General features: G+C 42.7%; 1 protein-coding gene across 12 annotated transcripts in view; it reads left to right on the top strand.

Annotated features, from left to right (window-relative positions):
* GCK (glucokinase) overlaps nt 1–16,937 on the top strand; it is an 81,755-nt gene extending 64,818 nt beyond the window's left edge. For 9 of the 12 annotated variants that reach the window (XM_056571217.1, XM_056571216.1, XM_056571222.1 and 6 more), the window contains 8 exons: nt 4,185–4,339; nt 4,649–4,768; nt 5,040–5,135; nt 8,225–8,324; nt 12,162–12,345; nt 12,783–12,938; nt 14,183–14,416; nt 15,886–16,931. In XM_056571217.1, the coding sequence (XP_056427192.1) occupies nt 4,185–4,339; nt 4,649–4,768; nt 5,040–5,135; nt 8,225–8,324; nt 12,162–12,345; nt 12,783–12,938; nt 14,183–14,416; nt 15,886–16,030 (1,190 nt within the window). In that variant the 3' untranslated portion in view covers nt 16,031–16,931. Of the gene's footprint in view, nt 1–4,184; nt 4,340–4,648; nt 4,769–5,039; nt 5,136–8,224; nt 8,325–12,161; nt 12,346–12,782; nt 12,939–14,182; nt 14,417–15,885 lie in introns of those variants that run through there. The other 3 variants (XM_056571223.1, XM_056571225.1, XM_056571226.1) reach the window with 3 other exon arrangements.
* The last annotated feature ends 1,479 nt before the right edge of the window (nt 16,938–18,416 follow it).

Below are 18,416 nucleotides of genomic sequence, written 5' to 3'. Positions count from 1 at the left end.
TACAACTCCTAGCATGCCCAGACAGCCAAGGGCTGTCCGGGCATTCTGGGTGTTGTAGTTTTGCAACATCTGGAGGTCCGCAGGTTGTAGACCACTGTCCTATACTTTACATTGCACGGATCCCTCAACATACGATGGTTTCAACACGTCCATTTGGAACGGATTACCATCGTATGTTGAGGGACCACTGTATGTGTTAACGTACCCTTAGGATACATTCACACGCCCGGATTTTTTAGCGGGTTTTCCTACTGACTTCAATGGGGCTTGCGGCGGATTTTCCGCGGTGTACGTTCCGCCACGGAAAATCTGCTGCGGACAGCCGAGAAGAGCCCGCCCACTTTCAAATACGCAGCGGAAAACCCGCTAAAAAATCAGCGCGGGTGAACGTACCCTTAAGGTTTAAAAAGCAGCTTATATAGGGCCTGGGGGCCCCAGCTGGGTATATACACTGGTGATGTCCTCGACTGTTGGACATGTCACCACATGGACTTTAGCTTTCAGGAGATCTGATATGCATATTGAACACTGGACACAGGGTTTGTCACCAGTCTGAAAGCAAACATAGTCCTTGTTCAAACAGCGACACAGTGATGTGCCCCTGTCCTTCACCCCCAGCGCAACGGCATCAGGAGCCATACTCACTTCTGAGCAAATCTTTTATTTACTCACATTGAAAGTGCCCAGCCGTGCTAAAGGGGGCGGCCAGTCATGTCAGCCTATATGGTGTCACAGGGTGACTGCGGTAGAAATGTTAGAGTACCTGTCACGAAAAAAACTTTTTATGTGTTGCACAGTAAGGCCCCTTTCACACTGCCGGTATGCTCTGGCAAATTCGGCTGTCAAACTCCCTCTTTTTATATTTTTTTTGTAGTTTGCCGGCCGTAATTTTGCCGGAGCATACAGGCAAATAACGGGTCCCGATGGACCCCATTGTATTCAATAGCAGATTATTTTTGGAGAGAAAAACCAGAGAAAAAGATGGTGCAAGCACTATTTTTTCTCCAGCTTTTCTCGATCCTAAAATAACAGGCTTCACACTGCCAGGTACAGTAACACATTTAACATGCATAAAGATAACAATAGGATAATTATAAAAAAATGTATTAAAGGGGTACTCCGGTGAAAACCTTTTTTCTTTTAAATCAACTGGTGCCAGAAATTTAAACAGATTTGTAAATTATTTCTATTAAAAAAATCTTAATCCTTCCAGTACTTATTAGCTGCTTAAAGCTACAGAGGAAATTCCTTTGTTTTTGGAACACTGCTGACATCACGAGCACAGTGCTCTCTGCTGACATCTCTGTCCATTTTAGCAACCGTGCATAGCAGATGTATGCTAAGGGCAGCATGGTGGCTCAGTGGTTAGCACTGCTGCAGTGCTGGGGCTGTGGGTTCAAATCCTGCTAAGGACAACAATAAATAAAGCGTTATTATTATTATAATGACGTCAGCAAAGAGCACTGTGCTCATGATATCATCAGAGAGAATTCCAAAAAGAAAAGAATTTCCTCTGTAGTATTCAGCAGCTAATAAGTACAGGAAGGATTACGATTTTTTAATAGAAGTAATTTACAAATCTGTTTAACTTTCTGGCACCAGTTGATTTAAAAGAAAAAAGGTTTTCACCGGAGTACCCCTTTAATTTCTTAATAAAGTGCAAACAAAATTACTACCACATTCAGTCTCTGAGTGGGCCCAATACTTGTGCTGCAAGATATGAGATAGAGAGGAATAACTGCAGCACTTAACGGCGTACTCCGGTGAAAAAAAAGGGAATTTTTCTTTTTTTAAATCAACTGGTGCCAGAACATTAAACAGATTTGTAAATTACTTCAGTTTAATAATCTTAATCCTTCCAGTACTTATCAGCTGCTGTATGGTCCACAGGAAGTTCTTTTCTTTTTCAATTTATTTTCTGTCTGACCACAGTGCTCTCTGCTGACACCTTTGTCTGTCTCAGGAACTGTCAAGAGCAGGATAGGTTTGCTATGGGGATTTGCTTGTACTCTGGACAATTCCTGACAAGGTGTCAGCAGAGAGCACTGTGGTCAGGCAGAAAATAAATTCAAAAAGAAAAGAACTTCCTGTGGAGCATACAGCAGCTGATAAGTACTGGAAGGATTAAGATTTTTAAATAGAAGTCATTTACAAATCTGTTTAATGTTCTGGCACCAGCTGATTTAAAAAATTGGTTTTCATTGGAGTACCCCTTTACGTTTCAGCGCGAAAAAAATTGTATAAAAAGCAATCATATTTTTTACATTTGCAAAAATAAGTGACATGCAACTATTTTTTATGCAATAATTTTTTTGATTGTTTACACATGGAATACATTTTTAGCTCAACAAAAGTGCATGGTGCAGAAATGTTTGGGGCATTGATTTTATAATGATGTAGCTTTGGCTAGTTGACCAGGGATCATTTTTAATTAAAATGCACCTTAAATTTAAAGCCATAGATGAAAAGTAACATAAGGAAAAAATACAGACGCAAATGAAAAATGCATTCGCAAAATAAGGGCTGCAAAAATAGGCTTACAATTTTACTCCAGGAAATTGATGTTACTTCAGCTCAATAACTTCAGTGGAGGCTGAGCTTCAGTAATCCAGTCTGGCCACTTAAAGGGGTTATCCAGGAAAAAACGATTTTTTTTTTTATATATCAACTGGCTCCAGAAAGTTAAACCGATTTGTAAATTACTTCTATTAAAAAATCTTCATCCTTTCAGTACTTATGAGCTTCTGAAGTTGAGTTGTTCTTTTCTGTCTAAGTGCTCTCTGATGACACCTGTCTCGGGAACTGCTCAGTATAGAAGCAAATCCCCATAGCAAACCTCTTCTACTCTGTGCAGTTCCCAAGACAAGCAGAGATGTCAGCAGAGAGCACTGTTGCCAGACAGAAAACAACAACTCAACTTCAGCAGCTGATAATTATTGCAAGGATTAAGATTTTTTTAATAGAAGTAACTTACAAATCTGTTAACTTTCTGGAGCCAGTTGATATTAAAAAAGAAAAGTTTTTTCCTGAAATACCCCTTTAATGGAACTGTCTGCTTCTAGCTCCATTGACAGTCTATTTAATCATGGTACTGGTAAACCTCTGACTGGTGGGATGCTGGATGTTAGACCCCCTTTGATCAGATATTTATGGCCTATACTGAAAATAGGCCATTAATAAAAAAAAATAAAAGGTGAAGACGGGTCATATAGTAATAGAATAATACCTTGGATCGCTATTGTGCTGGTGGTAATAGAACAGAAATGTCTCACTTGCCGTAGGGTCTGGGGATTGTGACTACAGTATGTATGACTGGACCTTGTCATAGGTTGTTACCTGTAACCAGATGAGCAACCTGAAGTTTCTGGGCCCCTATGCAAAACCTGAAACAGGGTCCCCACCTACCATATGAAATTTTAAAAACTGGTCTTTTATGTAAAATTTTGGCCTCTTTAGGTACCAAGGCCCCGCTTGAGTTTCATCCTCCCACCAGCTAGAACTACACTGTTGTTAGCTAGTGTTGATATATTGCTTAGACTGGGTTCACACCACGTTTTTGTAATACAGTTCCTGTATCAGGTTTTTGATGAAAAACGGATTCCTCAAAACTGGACTAAACTGTATCAAACGTGTGTACTAATTTTAACTTGTATACGGTTTGAAAAATGATTTCCGGTTGCATCCGTTTTTAAGAAAAAAAAACGTATACATTTTAAACTTTTCACTCCATTATGAATAAAGTTTTACTTGTTTAATTGAAATTCCAAGAAAAAAAACTTTCGGTTTCAAAAACCGTATGGTGAAAACCGGATGGAACCATATGCACATACGGTTCCCATTGACTCCTATGTTAAAAAAAAACGTATACGGTTTCCATACGGTTTTCACCCGGACCCAAAACCGTGGTAGGCTACAGTTTTGGGTACAGGAAAAAAACGGACAAAACTGTACAAGATGCAAAATGGACACAACCTGATGCATTGTTTGGCATACGGTTTTCAATGGAGAGTCAATGCATACGGTTTTCAATACGGTTCCGTACGGTTTTCATATTGAAAACGTATACGGGAACTGAATTGCAAAAACGTGGTGTGAACCCGGCCTTACTTACATTAATTTCAACATTATGCCTTTTGCAAGTCTCAACATGATTCTGACTCGTTCCTTCAATCTGACTCCTTTAGAAGTTGGAGATTTCTTGGCCTTGGATCTCGGTGGCACCAATTTCCGAGTAATGTTGGTTAAAGTTGGGGAGGATCTGGATGGACAGTGGAAAGTCGAGACCAAACATAACATGTATTCGATTCCTGTGGACGCCATGACAGGGACTGCAGAGATGGTGAGATATTGGGTTGAAGGGGCTACCCAGGAATAGAAAAACAGAGCTAATTTCTTTCAAAAACAGCTCCACGTCTGTCCCTAGGTTGTTTGTGGTATGACAACTTGGCTCCATTCATTTCATTGGAGCTGAGCTGCGAAACCACACCCAACCTGGAGACAGACAGGGAGCGTTTTTTGAAAGAAATTAGCTCTGTTGTTCTATTCCTGAATAACCCCTTTAAGTTCACGGAAAACCAAAGTACTGAAGTAATAGGAGGAGTGTTTTTTGTCATTCCCTTATAAACTGATCGAGTGATTTTTTTTCCAGCTGTTTGACTACATTGCTGAATGTATTTCGCATTATCTAGACCAACAAAACATGAAACACAGGAAACTGCCCCTTGGATTTACTTTCTCCTTCCCAGTCCGACATGAGGAAATTGACAAGGTGAAATGTGTGATTGTGCATGACATGTGGGCGCATGGGGAGATTTATCAAAACCTGTGGAGAAGAAAAGATGACCAGTTGTCCATAGCATCCAATCAGATTGCTTCTTCTATTTTTAACAAGGCCTCTGAAAAATCAAAGAAGTGATCTGATTGGTTGCTGTGGGCAACTGTTTAACTTTTCCTCTCCACAGTTTTTAATAAATCTCCCCCCATGGTACCTAAAGACATCACTAGCATATATGATCAAGCTTTCTATATTTTCTCTCTAGGGAATCCTCTTGAACTGGACCAAAGGATTCAAAGCTTCTGGAGCTGAGGGGAACAATGTTGTTGGACTGCTGAGAGATGCCATCAAGAGACGAGGGGTGAGCTGTTGGTCCTTGTGATGGACTGTCAGGTCCTTAATGTAAGAGCAATAATTGTCAAAACTTACAGTGACCCCCCGACCTACGATGGCCCCAACATACGATCATTTCAACATACGATGCTTTTGTATGTCGGGGCCATCGCAGACTGCTTCAGCTGCCACCGGATAGCCGTTTAGTCCTCTTCGGGATCCCCTGCATCGTCGACGCTCTCCATCGTCGTCATCATGTCGCTGCGCACGCCGTCCCGTCATCCAATAGGAGTGGCGTGCATAGCGATGTGATGGCGGCGACGGAGAGCGAGGATGCCAGGGAAGCGTCGGGGACACCCCGGGGACGCGGCGACAGCGATGGACTGCGACAACCAGGGCAGCGGTGACGGTCCGGAGCGGCGGGGACACGTGAGTATAACCTCCAATACCAGTGGTCTTCAACCTGCGGACCTCCAGATGTTGCAGCGATTGAACGCCTGTACAGTGCTGATCATGTGACTCCTCCTCCATGTGACTGATCACATGACGGTGACATCATCGCAGGTCCTGTTACAGCCTCAGGCCAGCGCACACAAACTTCCCTTCCCCTGCTGCCACGGGGAGGGAAAGCACTGCTCTAACTACACGATTTAGGCGGCCGCGAGGCCCCTTTTAGCGCGAGGCCTAAAACAGACCCCTAATTAGAGAGCCGCCTCTGCCTGCGGACCTCCAGATGTTGCAAAACTACAACTCCCAGCATGCCCGGACAGCCAACGGCTGTCCGGGCATGCTGGGTGTTGTAGTTTTGCAACATCTGGAGGTCCGCAGGTTGTAGACCACTGTCCTATACTTTACATTGCACGGATCCCTCAACATACGAGGGTTTCAACAAACGATGGTCCATTTGGAACGGATTACCATCGTATGTTGAGGGACCACTGTATGCAGTCTGATGTTCATGTATGGAGCTTCACCTTGAGCATCACAAGCCTGGACAAAGTCCCAGCAATTCTTCACCTCCCAAGCCTTACCTACTCGACTGTCCCTATGAATGTCCACCTGTGAACCTATTTCTCCTTGATCCAGTATATGTAAATTAATGATATAACTTTGTCAATAATCTTGATGTTCTACCATTTTGTGTCTACAGCTCGTACACATAGTTATTTGTCTCAAATGTCCAGTCTTTAAACAAACCCAACCCAGTCTTTAAACAAACCCAACCCAGTCTTTAAACAAACCCAACCCAGTCTTTAAACAAATCCATTGTTCCTTTTACATGGACCATCTGGGGCCCGAGACTGAAAGCTGATCTCTATGATCGGCACTTGTTCAATAAGCCTTCACATGGCTCAATTAATTACCTGCTGGGCCGAATAAACCATCCGGCGATTTAAAGGGGTATTCTAGTGAAAAATGTTAGAAAATAATCTACTATCATGTGTCTATAGTCCCTCTGCAAGTCTATGAGTTTGAATGGTTATAGGCTACAAACAAACCCCATGTAGTCTGAGCCTGGAGTCTAACATATATTTGAAAGATTAAGGCCCCTTTAAATGGGCAAATTACAGGCTCAATGAACGATCAGTAAAAGAGCCAGCGATCAGCCAATGAACAAGAATATTCTTGATCACATCTTTTGTGGGACCATTAAAATATTTTTTATTGGCCGCGCATCGACCTTTGTAAATGGGTGATGTGCGGCCGCCAATGATGAAGTTAAAGGGGTATTCTAGTGAAAAAAATTTTTTTTTTCATATCAACTGGCTCCAGAAAGATAAACAGGTTTGTAAATAACTTCTACTGAAAAATCTTAATCCTACCAGTACTTATCAGCTGCTGAAGTTGAGTTGTTCTTTTCGGTCTGACCAAAGTGCTCTCTGCTGACACCTCTGTCTGTCTCAGGAACTGTCCAGAGCAGGAAAGGTTTACTATGGGGATTTGCTCCTACTCTGGACAATTCCTGAGACAGACAAAGGTTTCAGCAGAGAGCACTGTGGTCAGACAGAAAAGAACAACTCAACTTCAGCAGCTGATAAGTACTGGTAGGATTAAGATTTTTCAATAGAAGTAATTTACAAATATGTTTAAATCTCTGGAGCCAGTTAATAGGAATTTTTTTCACTAGAATACCCCTTTAACCTTATCATTGGCGGCCGCACATCCCCCATTTACAAAGGTCGATGCGCGTCCAATGACAAATATTTTAATGGTCCCACAAAAGATGTGATCAAGAATATTCTTGTTCATTGGCTGATCGCTGGCTCTTTTACTGATCGTTCATTGAGCCAGTAATTGGCCCGTTTAAAGGGACCTTAATCTTTCAAATAAATGTTAGACTCCAGGCTCAGACTACTTGGGGTTTGTTTGTAGCTTATAATCATTCAAACTCATAGACTTGCAGAGGGACTATAGACACATGATCGTAGATTATTTTCTAACAAGATATTATGCAAACGTGCTTCATTTTAGATGAGTTCATATCCTTTAACAGAATATCATATTTATTACAAAGGGTGGTGACATCAATCCTTTTTAAAGGGGTTGTCCCTATTAACAAATTAGCTGACAATTGTCTGATTATTGGGTGCATAACCCTTGGGACCTCCACAGATCACAAGTAAGGGGGTCTCGTGCCCCCCATGTAAACGGAAAGCCAGTTGAGCATGTGTATTGCCCCTATGGCTGCAGTTAGAGATGAGTGAACTTACAGTAAATTCGATTCGTCACGATCTTCTCGGCTCGGCAGTTGATGACTTATCCTGCATAAATTAGTTCAGCTTTCAGGTGATCCCGTGGGCTGGAAAAGGTGGATACAGTCCTAGGAGACTCTTTCCTAGGACTGTACCTACCTTTTCCAGCCCACGGGAGCACCTGAAAGCTGAACTAATTTATGCAGGATAAGTCATCAACTGCCGAGCCGAGAAGTTCGTGACGAATCGAATTCACTGTAAGTTCGCTCATCTCTAGCTGCAGTACTTGGCTATCTCTATCAACCCCACAAAGGTTAAATGAAGCAGCAGCATGCGTGTTTGACCATATGAATTTAGGTTATGGGTACACACGTTATTTTACATTCTCCTGAAGTTGTGACCATTTTATCTCTGTTCACTCCAGGATTTCGAGATGGATGTTGTTGCTATGGTAAATGACACTGTTGCTACAATGATCTCTTGTTACTATGAAGATCACAATTGTGAAGTCGGCATGATAGTAGGTAAGTGTTCATTCACAAGATGATGTAACAGTCACTTATTTTCACAATTGCTTTCCAAAATACATTTGTTCCTCAAAATATCAATTTTCTTGTTTTTAGAAATCATAAAGTAATTGGATTGATTTCTGTCACAATGATTGGTGATCTAAGGCTCTAATCACACATTTGTGAATACAGTCGGCTTATGCCCCAAGAACTCCCCCAGCCCCCATATGGTTATGCCAGTGCCAGTTATGTCAACATATCACTATCCAAATATATACATGCACCCAGCATATGCCAAAAGAGTGTCCGAACCTTTATTTTCTGGATTGGAAACCTTTATACAGGGGAGGTTTGAAAGGTCTCCACCCTTTTTTTTTTTTTCAAAACAATTTACAGAAAAAACAAATGACACGAGGGTACGTTCACACGAGCGGATCCACAGCGTATATTATGCTCCAGATCTGCCGCTGAAGGACCCCTACAGGGTGCCTTTAGACGTGCCTGCTCGGAGCGGCAATCCGCCGCTAGAAGCAGACACTGCTGTGATATGCGAGTTGCCACACATGCGGAGTACTCGCAGACATCCCGGCCGCTCCCCCTGCTCCATGAGCTAGGCCGAGACCAGCCGCGATGTGCGAGCATACTGCGCATGCGTGCGGCGACTCGCACATTGTAGTGTATCTGCTCATAGTGATTGCCGCTCCGAGCAGGCGCCTATAAAGGCAGCATACAGCGGTCCTTCAGCGGTGGATCCGCAGCGCAATCCGCGCTAAGGGTCCACTCATGTGAACGTACCCTAAAGCTAAGATTCCAGCCTCTGCAGAGAGTCTGAGGAATCCGCTCTGCTATAAATTGCAGCCTATGGAGATAGCGCATTTCCAAGTTATCCTAGCGCTGGCATGTTTTGGGCAGACATTCGGCAAAAAAAAAAAAAACGGGAACAAAAAATGGAAACTTGGCTGAAGTATACCACTATATGCTAACATATACGGTACTTTTGACAGAAGCAAGTTAGGAAATGTGAACAGAGCTTTAGGGTACGTTTACATATATCAGAGGTATCAGGCGCAGTTGTTTCATAATCAAAACTGACCACAACTGATACCACGACTTAAGTGCATTAGCTGTCATCAGGCTTTCTTTTTTTCTACTGAAAACCATCAGTTGTCTTCAGTTTTTTACCATCACTAAAATAAGAATGCCAGGATTAGGGGAGGATATATGTGTAAATGGGTTAGCAACTGGTTCAGTGACGGGAAGCAGAGGGTGGGTATCAATGAAACTTAGTCTAGTTAGGTGACAGTTACATGTGGGGACCACTGAGGGCAGTACTGGGTCCACTTCTTTTCAATATTTTTATGACCTTGTAGAGGTTTTACAGAGGAAAATGTCAATATTTGCAGATGACACTAAACTGGGAAAGGTGATGATCACAGAGGAGGATAACATAATATTACAGAGGGATCTGGGGAAACTGAAGGCGCGGGCACAGACATGCCGAATGGAAGTTATTGTGAATTAATGTAAGGTTATACGTTTGGGCTGTAAAAACAACATCTACAATTATGGGCTAAATAATAAGACATTTGGTAAAACTACAACCAAACAGGACTTGGGGGTAGCAGCTGCCAAGGCTAACAAAGTCATGGAATGTATCAAGAAAGGCATAGAGGCTTGTGACAAGGACATAGTTTTGCCTCTGTAAATCCCATTAGTAAGACCACACATGGATTAGTGTCTGGTCTCCTGTATATAAAAAGAACATGGCTGAACTAGAGATGGTGCAGAGGAGGGTGACAAAGATAATTGATGGTATAAAAGGATTATAGGACCAAGACAGGTTATCACACTTGGGGTTATTTAGTTTAGAAAAAAGATGTCTTAGGGGCGATCTGATCACAATGTACAAATATATAAATGGACAGTACAGAGATCTTTATACCTAGGCCGGTAACCATGACAAGGGGGCGTCCTCTACGTCTAGAGGAAAGAAGGTTTCACCATCATCACAGACAGAGATTCTTTACTGTAAGAGCAGTGAGACTATGAAGCTCTCTGCCACATGATGTTGTGATGTCTGACTCAATAAACAAATTCAAGGGGCCTGGATGTATTTCAAGAAAAAAATATAATACAATAAAATCTACCAATAGCGGGCACTCACGGGGGGAAAAAAATGTCCACTATTGAGAGATGTCCCCTATTGGGGGAAAAAAGGCTCAACATCTTTCTAAATGAACAAATACTGTGCTGTACTCACTCCAGAGTGTAATAACCTATAAAACACGATAAAAAGCAATATTACAGTAGAATCTCCCAGTGCCGTTTAATCACCCCTTATGACCTCCCTGTACCATTTCATCCCCTCCCCCACCATTTTATTTCCCCTCTTAATCCCTCAATGACACTTCATTCCTCCCCCTTTGAACCTTGTGCTGTGTCAAATCATTCCCTCCTTAGCCCATGTGCCACATCATTTCCCCTTGATCCCCCCTGTGCCATTTCATTCCCCGTTTATTACCCTCTGTGCAAATTCATCAACCCCTCTTTACCACTCCCCGTGCCATTTAATTCCCCCCCTGTGCAAATTCATCACCCCCTCTTTACCACCCCCTGTGCCATTTAATTCCCCCTGTGCCAAATCATCACCCTCTCACCCCTTGTCCACATAATTTTTCCCCTTCCCTCCTTCCCCTGTGGTTCTTCTTACCTGGCCAGCAGGCTCAGGTGTAGGGGCTTTCAGCGGGTTTGATGTTTTCCTTATGTCCTCTGCGCTGCCCTTACTGAGAGCAGCAGCAGCGGCTGTGAGCACTGACGAGTGATGTCAGGAGTGTCACTCTTCACTGCTGGCAGCCGCCGTTGCTCACAGCCTGCCACTAAGTGCAATGCAGAGGATGTCAGAAGAACATCAAACCTGCTGAGAGCCCCTGCACCTGAGCCTGATGGCCAGGTAAGAAGAGCAATAAGGGAGGAGAAAAGGGGAAAAGTGGTGTGACAAAAGGGGTGAGGGGAGATGATTTGGCACAGGGCACAAGGGGGAATAAAGTAGCACAGGGGGATGAAATGGCACAGGCGGGGTAAAGGGGGCAAATAAATTGCACAGGGGGGATGAAATGGCACAGGGGGTGGTAAAGATGTGGTAATGAATTCACAAAAGGGGAATAAAGTGGCATGGGGGGGGCAAATAAAGTAGCTGGCAGACATACAGAAGCAGTGGTCTACTGCTTCTATGCTGGGGCTTCTGCAGCGGCTGCAGTGGAGGCCTGGGCTCCCTTGGAGCCTGGGCCCCTTACTGGGGTATTGGTTGTACTCCCGACGGTGGCCCTGTGTACAAGGTAGGGCCAGCGCATAAGCCTGGTTGTCCCCTATTGGGTTTGTTTTGTCCTCTATTGGGAGTTTTTTGTCCCCTATTGGGAGTGTTTTGTCCCCTATTGGTGTGTCCCCTATTCGGAGGGTTCAAATACATTAAGTCTTATGGGACTCTGCTGGGGGATAGAAAACTGTCCGCTATTGGGAGGTGTCCTCTATTGAGAGGTATCCACTAAGGGAGATTTTACTGTATTACAGTTTATGGATACTAGATTTATGGGGATAGAACGTTGATCCAGGGATTTATTCTGATGCCACATTGGAGTCGGGAAGGAATTTTTTCTCTGTCATGGGGCAATTGGCATCAGCCGTCCTCTGGATCGAGGCAGAAGGGTTTTATGTTGAACTTTATGGACTGTCTTTTTTTCAACCATACAAACTATATATGTAACCTCATGAGGCCCTCCACCTCACCCTCCAACGTGTTTCGGAACCCTTCCATATTGACCTTTCATCTGTCTTTTTTTTTTTTTTATCCTCCAGGCACTGGATGCAATGCCTGTTACATGGAAGAGATGTACAATGTGGAGCTGGTGGAAGGAGAAGAAGGTCGTATGTGTGTCAACACAGAATGGGGTGCATTCGGGGACACGGGCGAGCTAGAAGACTTCCGTCTGGAGTATGATAGAGTAGTGGATGAGGGCTCCCTAAATCCTGGTCAGCAACTGTAAGAACATGCAACATTATACCAGCTTGTCAATGTGATCCCTGCAGTGTTTCCCAATGAGGGTGCCTCCGGAATTTGCAAAACTACAACTCCCAACATGCCCAGACAGCCGAAGGCTGTCTGGGCATGTTGAGAGTTGTAGTTTTGAAACAGCTCGAGGCATCCTGGTTGGGAAAAACCATTCTAATGCTTGGTGGTGGTCACAACACCACATTGATGACATTTCCTGGTAAAATGCTACCAGTGTGACTGATTTTTATTGAAAATATTTATCAGTTTATTGACAGTTTATTATCCCTTTATAGTAACAAATCGTCATTGTCAGTCATTTATGTTTGTGTGTCTAAGGCCAATATAAAAAATAATGGAATCTGTATATTGGTGTCCTCTGTGAAGAGCTCGGATTTTGACGCCTATTTACTTCTTCCATGGAAAAGCTATGAGAAGATGATCGGAGGAAAGTACATGGGGGAGATTGTCAGACTGGTCCTGATAAAGATGGTGAACGAGAACATGGTATTCGGAGGGGAAGCTTCAGAAAAACTAAAGACAAGAGGAAGTTTTGAAACACAATTTGTGTCACAGATAGAAGGGTAATAAAGAAAAACCTGGTATTTCTACATATGTTTACACTGCAGAATTTCCAAACTAAATCCAAAGGAAACATTCCGAAATTCTGTTGCAGTAAAGTCCCATTGTTTTCTATGGGATTCTGCTGTACCGTACATGCTGCGAAATTTCCGTCATGGAAATCCCAATACCCGATGACTGACATGTGAATTATATGGTGTCTATGGAGAAGGCACATTTTCGAGCAGCCCTTGTGATGTGAAATTTTCTGGGCAGACATTCTGAAAAATTCCCCTGTGTGAACATGGCCTGAACATGAATCTTTAAAGAAAATAAAAAATTAAGTGTTTTCACAGTGATTTGCACAATTGTGGTAAAATAGCCACAATTTCCCCTAAAATGCAACACAGCCTCAAAAAAGGCTGGGAGATTTATCAAAACCTGTCCAGAGGAAAAGTTGCCCCATTGCCCATAGCAACCAATCAGATCGCTTCTTTAATTTTTGAAAAGGCCTCTAAAAAATGAAAGGAGCAATCTGATTGGTTGCTATGGGCAAGTCAGCAACTTTTCCTCTGGACAGGTTTTGATAAATCTTCCCCTATATTCTTATCCTACATAGTAGATAGCAGCCACAGTATACAGATGGAGCTGGGAGGGGTACTGGAGATAGAAGTGATCTGGTTGGTGGTGATGTCATCCTGTAGTTCACAGGAAGTCGGCTAATCCAGGAGTGATCAGGACTAACATATTAAACACTGATTTTATGTGGGTCAGACTGGTGATCACATGGCCCAGTTACAGTAATGAAACGCATGTATGCATCTGTGCTGGAATAAAACTAGTGTTGTTGAATGTGCATGATATGGGCAAAAAAACCTATGGTGCTTCTTTAAAGGGGTACTCCAGTGCCCCAGTGATCAGAACATTTTGTTCAGAACGCTGGGTGCGGGCTGCGGCGGTAGTGTTATCACAACCACGACCCCTCAATGCAAGTCAATGGGAGGGGGCGTGGCGGCCACCATGCTCCCTCCCATAGACTTGCATTGAGGGGGCGTGATGTGACATCATGAGGGGCGTGGCCGTGACGTCACGACCCCCGCAGCCCGCACTCAGTGTTCGGAACAAAATGTTCCAAATGCTGGGGCAGTGGAGTACCCGTTTAAACATTAGAGAGGTTGTCCACTTTTAGACACTCCAGCTACTTGTTTATTGACATTGTGCATCATTTTCGGGTGTAGCTCACATTTATGTAAATTCTTATTCACAGGGACTCTTCAGATTTTAAGCAAACCTGCAACATCTTGCGGACATTGGGTTTGCAGCCCACAATGGAGGACTGTCATGCAGTGCGTATGGCATGCGAAAGTGTGTCTACACGAGCGGCTGCCATGTGTGCAGCCGGCCTTGCTGGAGTCCTCCAACGTATGCATAAGAACCGGGGAGAAGACATCCTTAAGATCACAGTTGGAGTGGATGGATCTGTCTACAAACTACACCCTTAGTAAGCATAGTCTTAAAAACTTACCGGCCAGCATGAAAATGGGTGTAAATAAGCCCATAACCAAGTAAGGATTCTCATCAGGATTCCAGGCCTACATTTTTCATCTCCACAGTCCTTTCCAGCACCAAGATATAAGCCTTTCTGTTGAGGCTCAGGTGCCCAGGGGATTTTTCCCAGCACGGAAAGAACCCAGGTACATCAAGTCCATGTCCTCTTTATCTGGCGGCACTCAGTCAAACAGGGTAGGCCTATTTTAGAGGGCCATGAGCAATAATTAAAGGGGTACTCCTGTGGAAAACCTTTTTTTTTTTTTTTTTTTTTTAATCAACTGGTGCAAGAATGTTAAACAGATTTGTAAATCACTTCTATTACAAAATCTTAATCCTTCCAGTACTTTTTAGGGGCTGTATACTAAAGAGAAATCCAAAAAAGAAAAGCATTTCCTCTGATGTCATGACCACAGTGCTCTCTGCTGACATCTCTGTCCATTTTAGGAACTGTCCAGAGCAGGGCAGGAGAAAATCCCCATAGCAAACATTTGCTGCTCTGGACAGCAGAGGTCAGCAGAGAGCACTGTGGTTATGACATCAGAGGAAATGAGTTTTTTTTTTGGATTTCTCTTTAGTATACAGCCCCTAAAAAGTACTGGAAGGATTAAGATTTTTTTATAGAAGTGATTTACAAACCTGTTTAACTTTCTGGCACCAGTTGATTTAAAGGGTACCTCTCATCAAAAAAACATTTGATATATTATAGATTAATGTATGCAGAATAACTTTACAATTGCATGTTATTAAAAAATATGCTTCTTTCTATTTACTTTTCCACTTTGAAGAAATGACCACTAGGGGGTCTCCCTACCAGTCCTGGCAGCAAGCATTTCAGACTCATGCTGGAGTCCTAAACACTACGAGCTGCCAGTCTGCTTTGTTCACAAAGGAGAACACTCAGAGCTGCCAGCCTGCTTTGTTCACAGCCTGTTTGGCTGTGAACAAAGCAGGCTGGCAGCTCTGAGTGTTTAGGACTCCAGCATGAGTCAGAAATGCTTGCTGACAGGACTGATCGGGAAAAATACAATAGAAAGAAGCATATTTTTCATTAACATGCTATTGGAAAGTTATTCAACATTCATTAATCTAAAATATATCAAAAGTTTATTTGATGAGAGGTACCCTTTAAAAAAAAAATCCACAGGAGTACCCCTTTAAGAGGAGATGGGCTGAACTTGTTTGGGCTCTTGCCGTGCTGGGGCACTTAAACTTAATTTGGATATTAACAAAAATTATTTTGACTTGGTGCTGGAAAGGACTATTGAAATAAAAATGTTATGCCCAGATTTATGATAATTGGCTCTATCTAGCCAGAGGCTTATTTAGACCCATGTTTTCCTGCTGACAGGCCTACTTTGATATTACATTAAAAAAGGATATGCCTATAACATATTTTACATCATCTCCTTCTACTTCCAGTTTTAAAGAGAGATTCCACGAAACGGTTCGCAAGCTGGCACCGGCAAGTGAAGTCACTTTCATTCAATCAGAGGAAGGCAGTGGGCGAGGTGCAGCCCTGGTCTCAGCCATAGCACACAAGATGGCGTGCCTTATTGGGCATTAGCAGTCATCCAACAGCCACCTTGGAAATACATGTTTTCCTACCATTCGAGATTTATGGGCTTACAAAAGCCCCGAGACCCTGCAGAGCTCCATCACATCCATGTCCTACATACCTGAAAAACATATATGGATCCCTCAGCATATGAAGAAGTTGCAGAACATCTTTCCAAAGCTCCAGCATCTATTTTGGAGAACATTTCAATTCATATATGATCTTTTGAGAAAGATATCCAAAAAGACACTTGTGCAGTGTTGGGTATCTTAAGTGCACACCAGATGGGACATTTCCAACTCAATAAGTTTGTTGCTGCTTCTCGGTTATATTTGTATTAAAGTGTCTATATGGCTCTATGAAGCTAGCCATCCCGCAAAGACAAGCAAAGAGGTTTCAAGACAGTCATGTCCCGGAGAAGTTACGTCCTCACATTATGAATTTTACGTGATAAACTTGCACATGAATTCTCAGGTAACATGTTTTGTGTGGACTCCGAGAGACCGAGACAGTTTACTTTGACAACCCAGTCAACCCAATGCTCGACATTAAGCCTGAAGAAGGAAAAATGATGCCTCGTTCTCACCTTGTTTAGAACTTTAGGTGTATAGCTAAAGTACATGGCAAAAGTGAAGAGTTCTGCCATATCTAAGTGTTCTTTAAAGTGATTCCATTCACCAAGACGATGTATAATGTTCTGAATTGTATGTACATATGTATGTGACTTACAGTAGTTGTTAATGTTAGAATAGTGCATTTAATTTAAGGGAAATTAGGAAAGAAGGGCTGCATGTCCCTCCTATGATTTTTAATGAGGATAACCCCACCCATGAGGAATCAAGAGGAAGTTAAAGGGGTACTCTCAACTGGTGCCAGAAAGTTAAAGGGGTACTCCGCTGCTCAGCGTTTGGAACAAACTGTTCCAAACGTTGGAGCCGGCGCCGGGAGCTTGTGACGTCATAACCCCGCTCCTGATGACATCACACTCCACCCCCTCAATGCAAGTCTATGGGAGGGGGCGTGACGGCTGTCACCCCCCCTCCCCATAGACTTGCATTGAGGGGGCAGGGCTTGATGTCATGAGGGGGCAGGGCCATAATGTCACAAGCTCCCAAGTCCAGCATTTGGAACAGTTTGTTCCAAGCGCTGAGCAGCGGAGTACCCCTTTAAACAGATTTGTAAATTACTTCTATTTAAAAATGTTAATCCTTCCAGTACTTGCCAGCTGGTGTATACTACAGAAGAAGTTCTTTTCTTTTTCAATTTCCTTTCTGTCTGACTACAGTGCTCTCTGCTGACACCTCTGTCCATGTCAGGAACTGTCCAGAGTAGAAGCAAATCCCCATAGCAAACCACTCCTGCTCTTGACAGTTCCTAACACAGACAGAGGTGTCAGCAGAGAGCACTGTGGTCAGACAGAAAAGAAATTCAAAAAGAAAAGAACTTCCTCTGTAGTATACAGCAGCTGACAAGTACTGGAAGGATTAAGATTTTTAAATAGAAGTCATTTACAAATCTGTTTAACTTTCTGACACCAGTTAATTAAAAATTAAATAAAATAATGTTTTCCAGCAGAGTACCCCTTTAACTTTAGCTAGATTCTCAGTCTCAGATAGCAACCTCAGGAGCTTCTTTTATAAAATGTTTATCTTAATCAGCAATATATGGAGCTGTCTGCTTTGGGCTTTGTTCACTGTGTATGCCGGTGCGCAGGGTCTGGGAAAAAGCTGATCGTCAGGGTGATGGGTGACGGATCCCCACTAAGCAGACATTGATGGCCTACCCTAAGGATAGGTCAGCTATCTGGAAAATCCCTTTAAAACCAGTACACATTGATTTATGATTCTGAAGGACATACCTGCAACTAACTCTACAAAATGTAGGATACAAGTAATAGCTATTGTACCTTGTAATGAGCCAAGGTTGGGTTCATTTAGTATTTATAGACTTGATATAATACCTCTTTAAGATTATGCTGCTCAACATAAGATATATAACCAGATATAAGGACACTTCGTGTTACATACTGTATGGTTCTGTGATACATATTCATTTTCTTCTGATATATACCCATAAATTTATATCCATACACTAGATAAATCTATATCCCATAAACCCATATTCCATAAATTCATATCCCTGACATTAAATTACACTAATAAAGTAAAGCAGTTGTCGATAAACCCATTTCTGCATTTGGGGCCACCATATTAGAGAGTGATATGGAGATCATCCATTAACAGGTCGCATGTGTGGGTCCAAATGAAAGGGGTACTCCGGTGAAAACCTTTTTTCTTTGAAATCACCTGGTGGCAGAAAGTTAAACATATTTGTAAATTACTTCTATTAAAAAATCTTAATCCTTCCTGTACTTATTAGCTGCTGAATACTACAG

Source organism: Hyla sarda, chromosome 4 (genome assembly GCF_029499605.1).
Source record: "Hyla sarda isolate aHylSar1 chromosome 4, aHylSar1.hap1, whole genome shotgun sequence".
Taxonomy (NCBI): domain Eukaryota; kingdom Metazoa; phylum Chordata; class Amphibia; order Anura; family Hylidae; genus Hyla; species Hyla sarda.
Note: the sequence above shows the minus strand (reverse complement) of the source record. Positions and strands in the feature narration are given on the sequence as shown.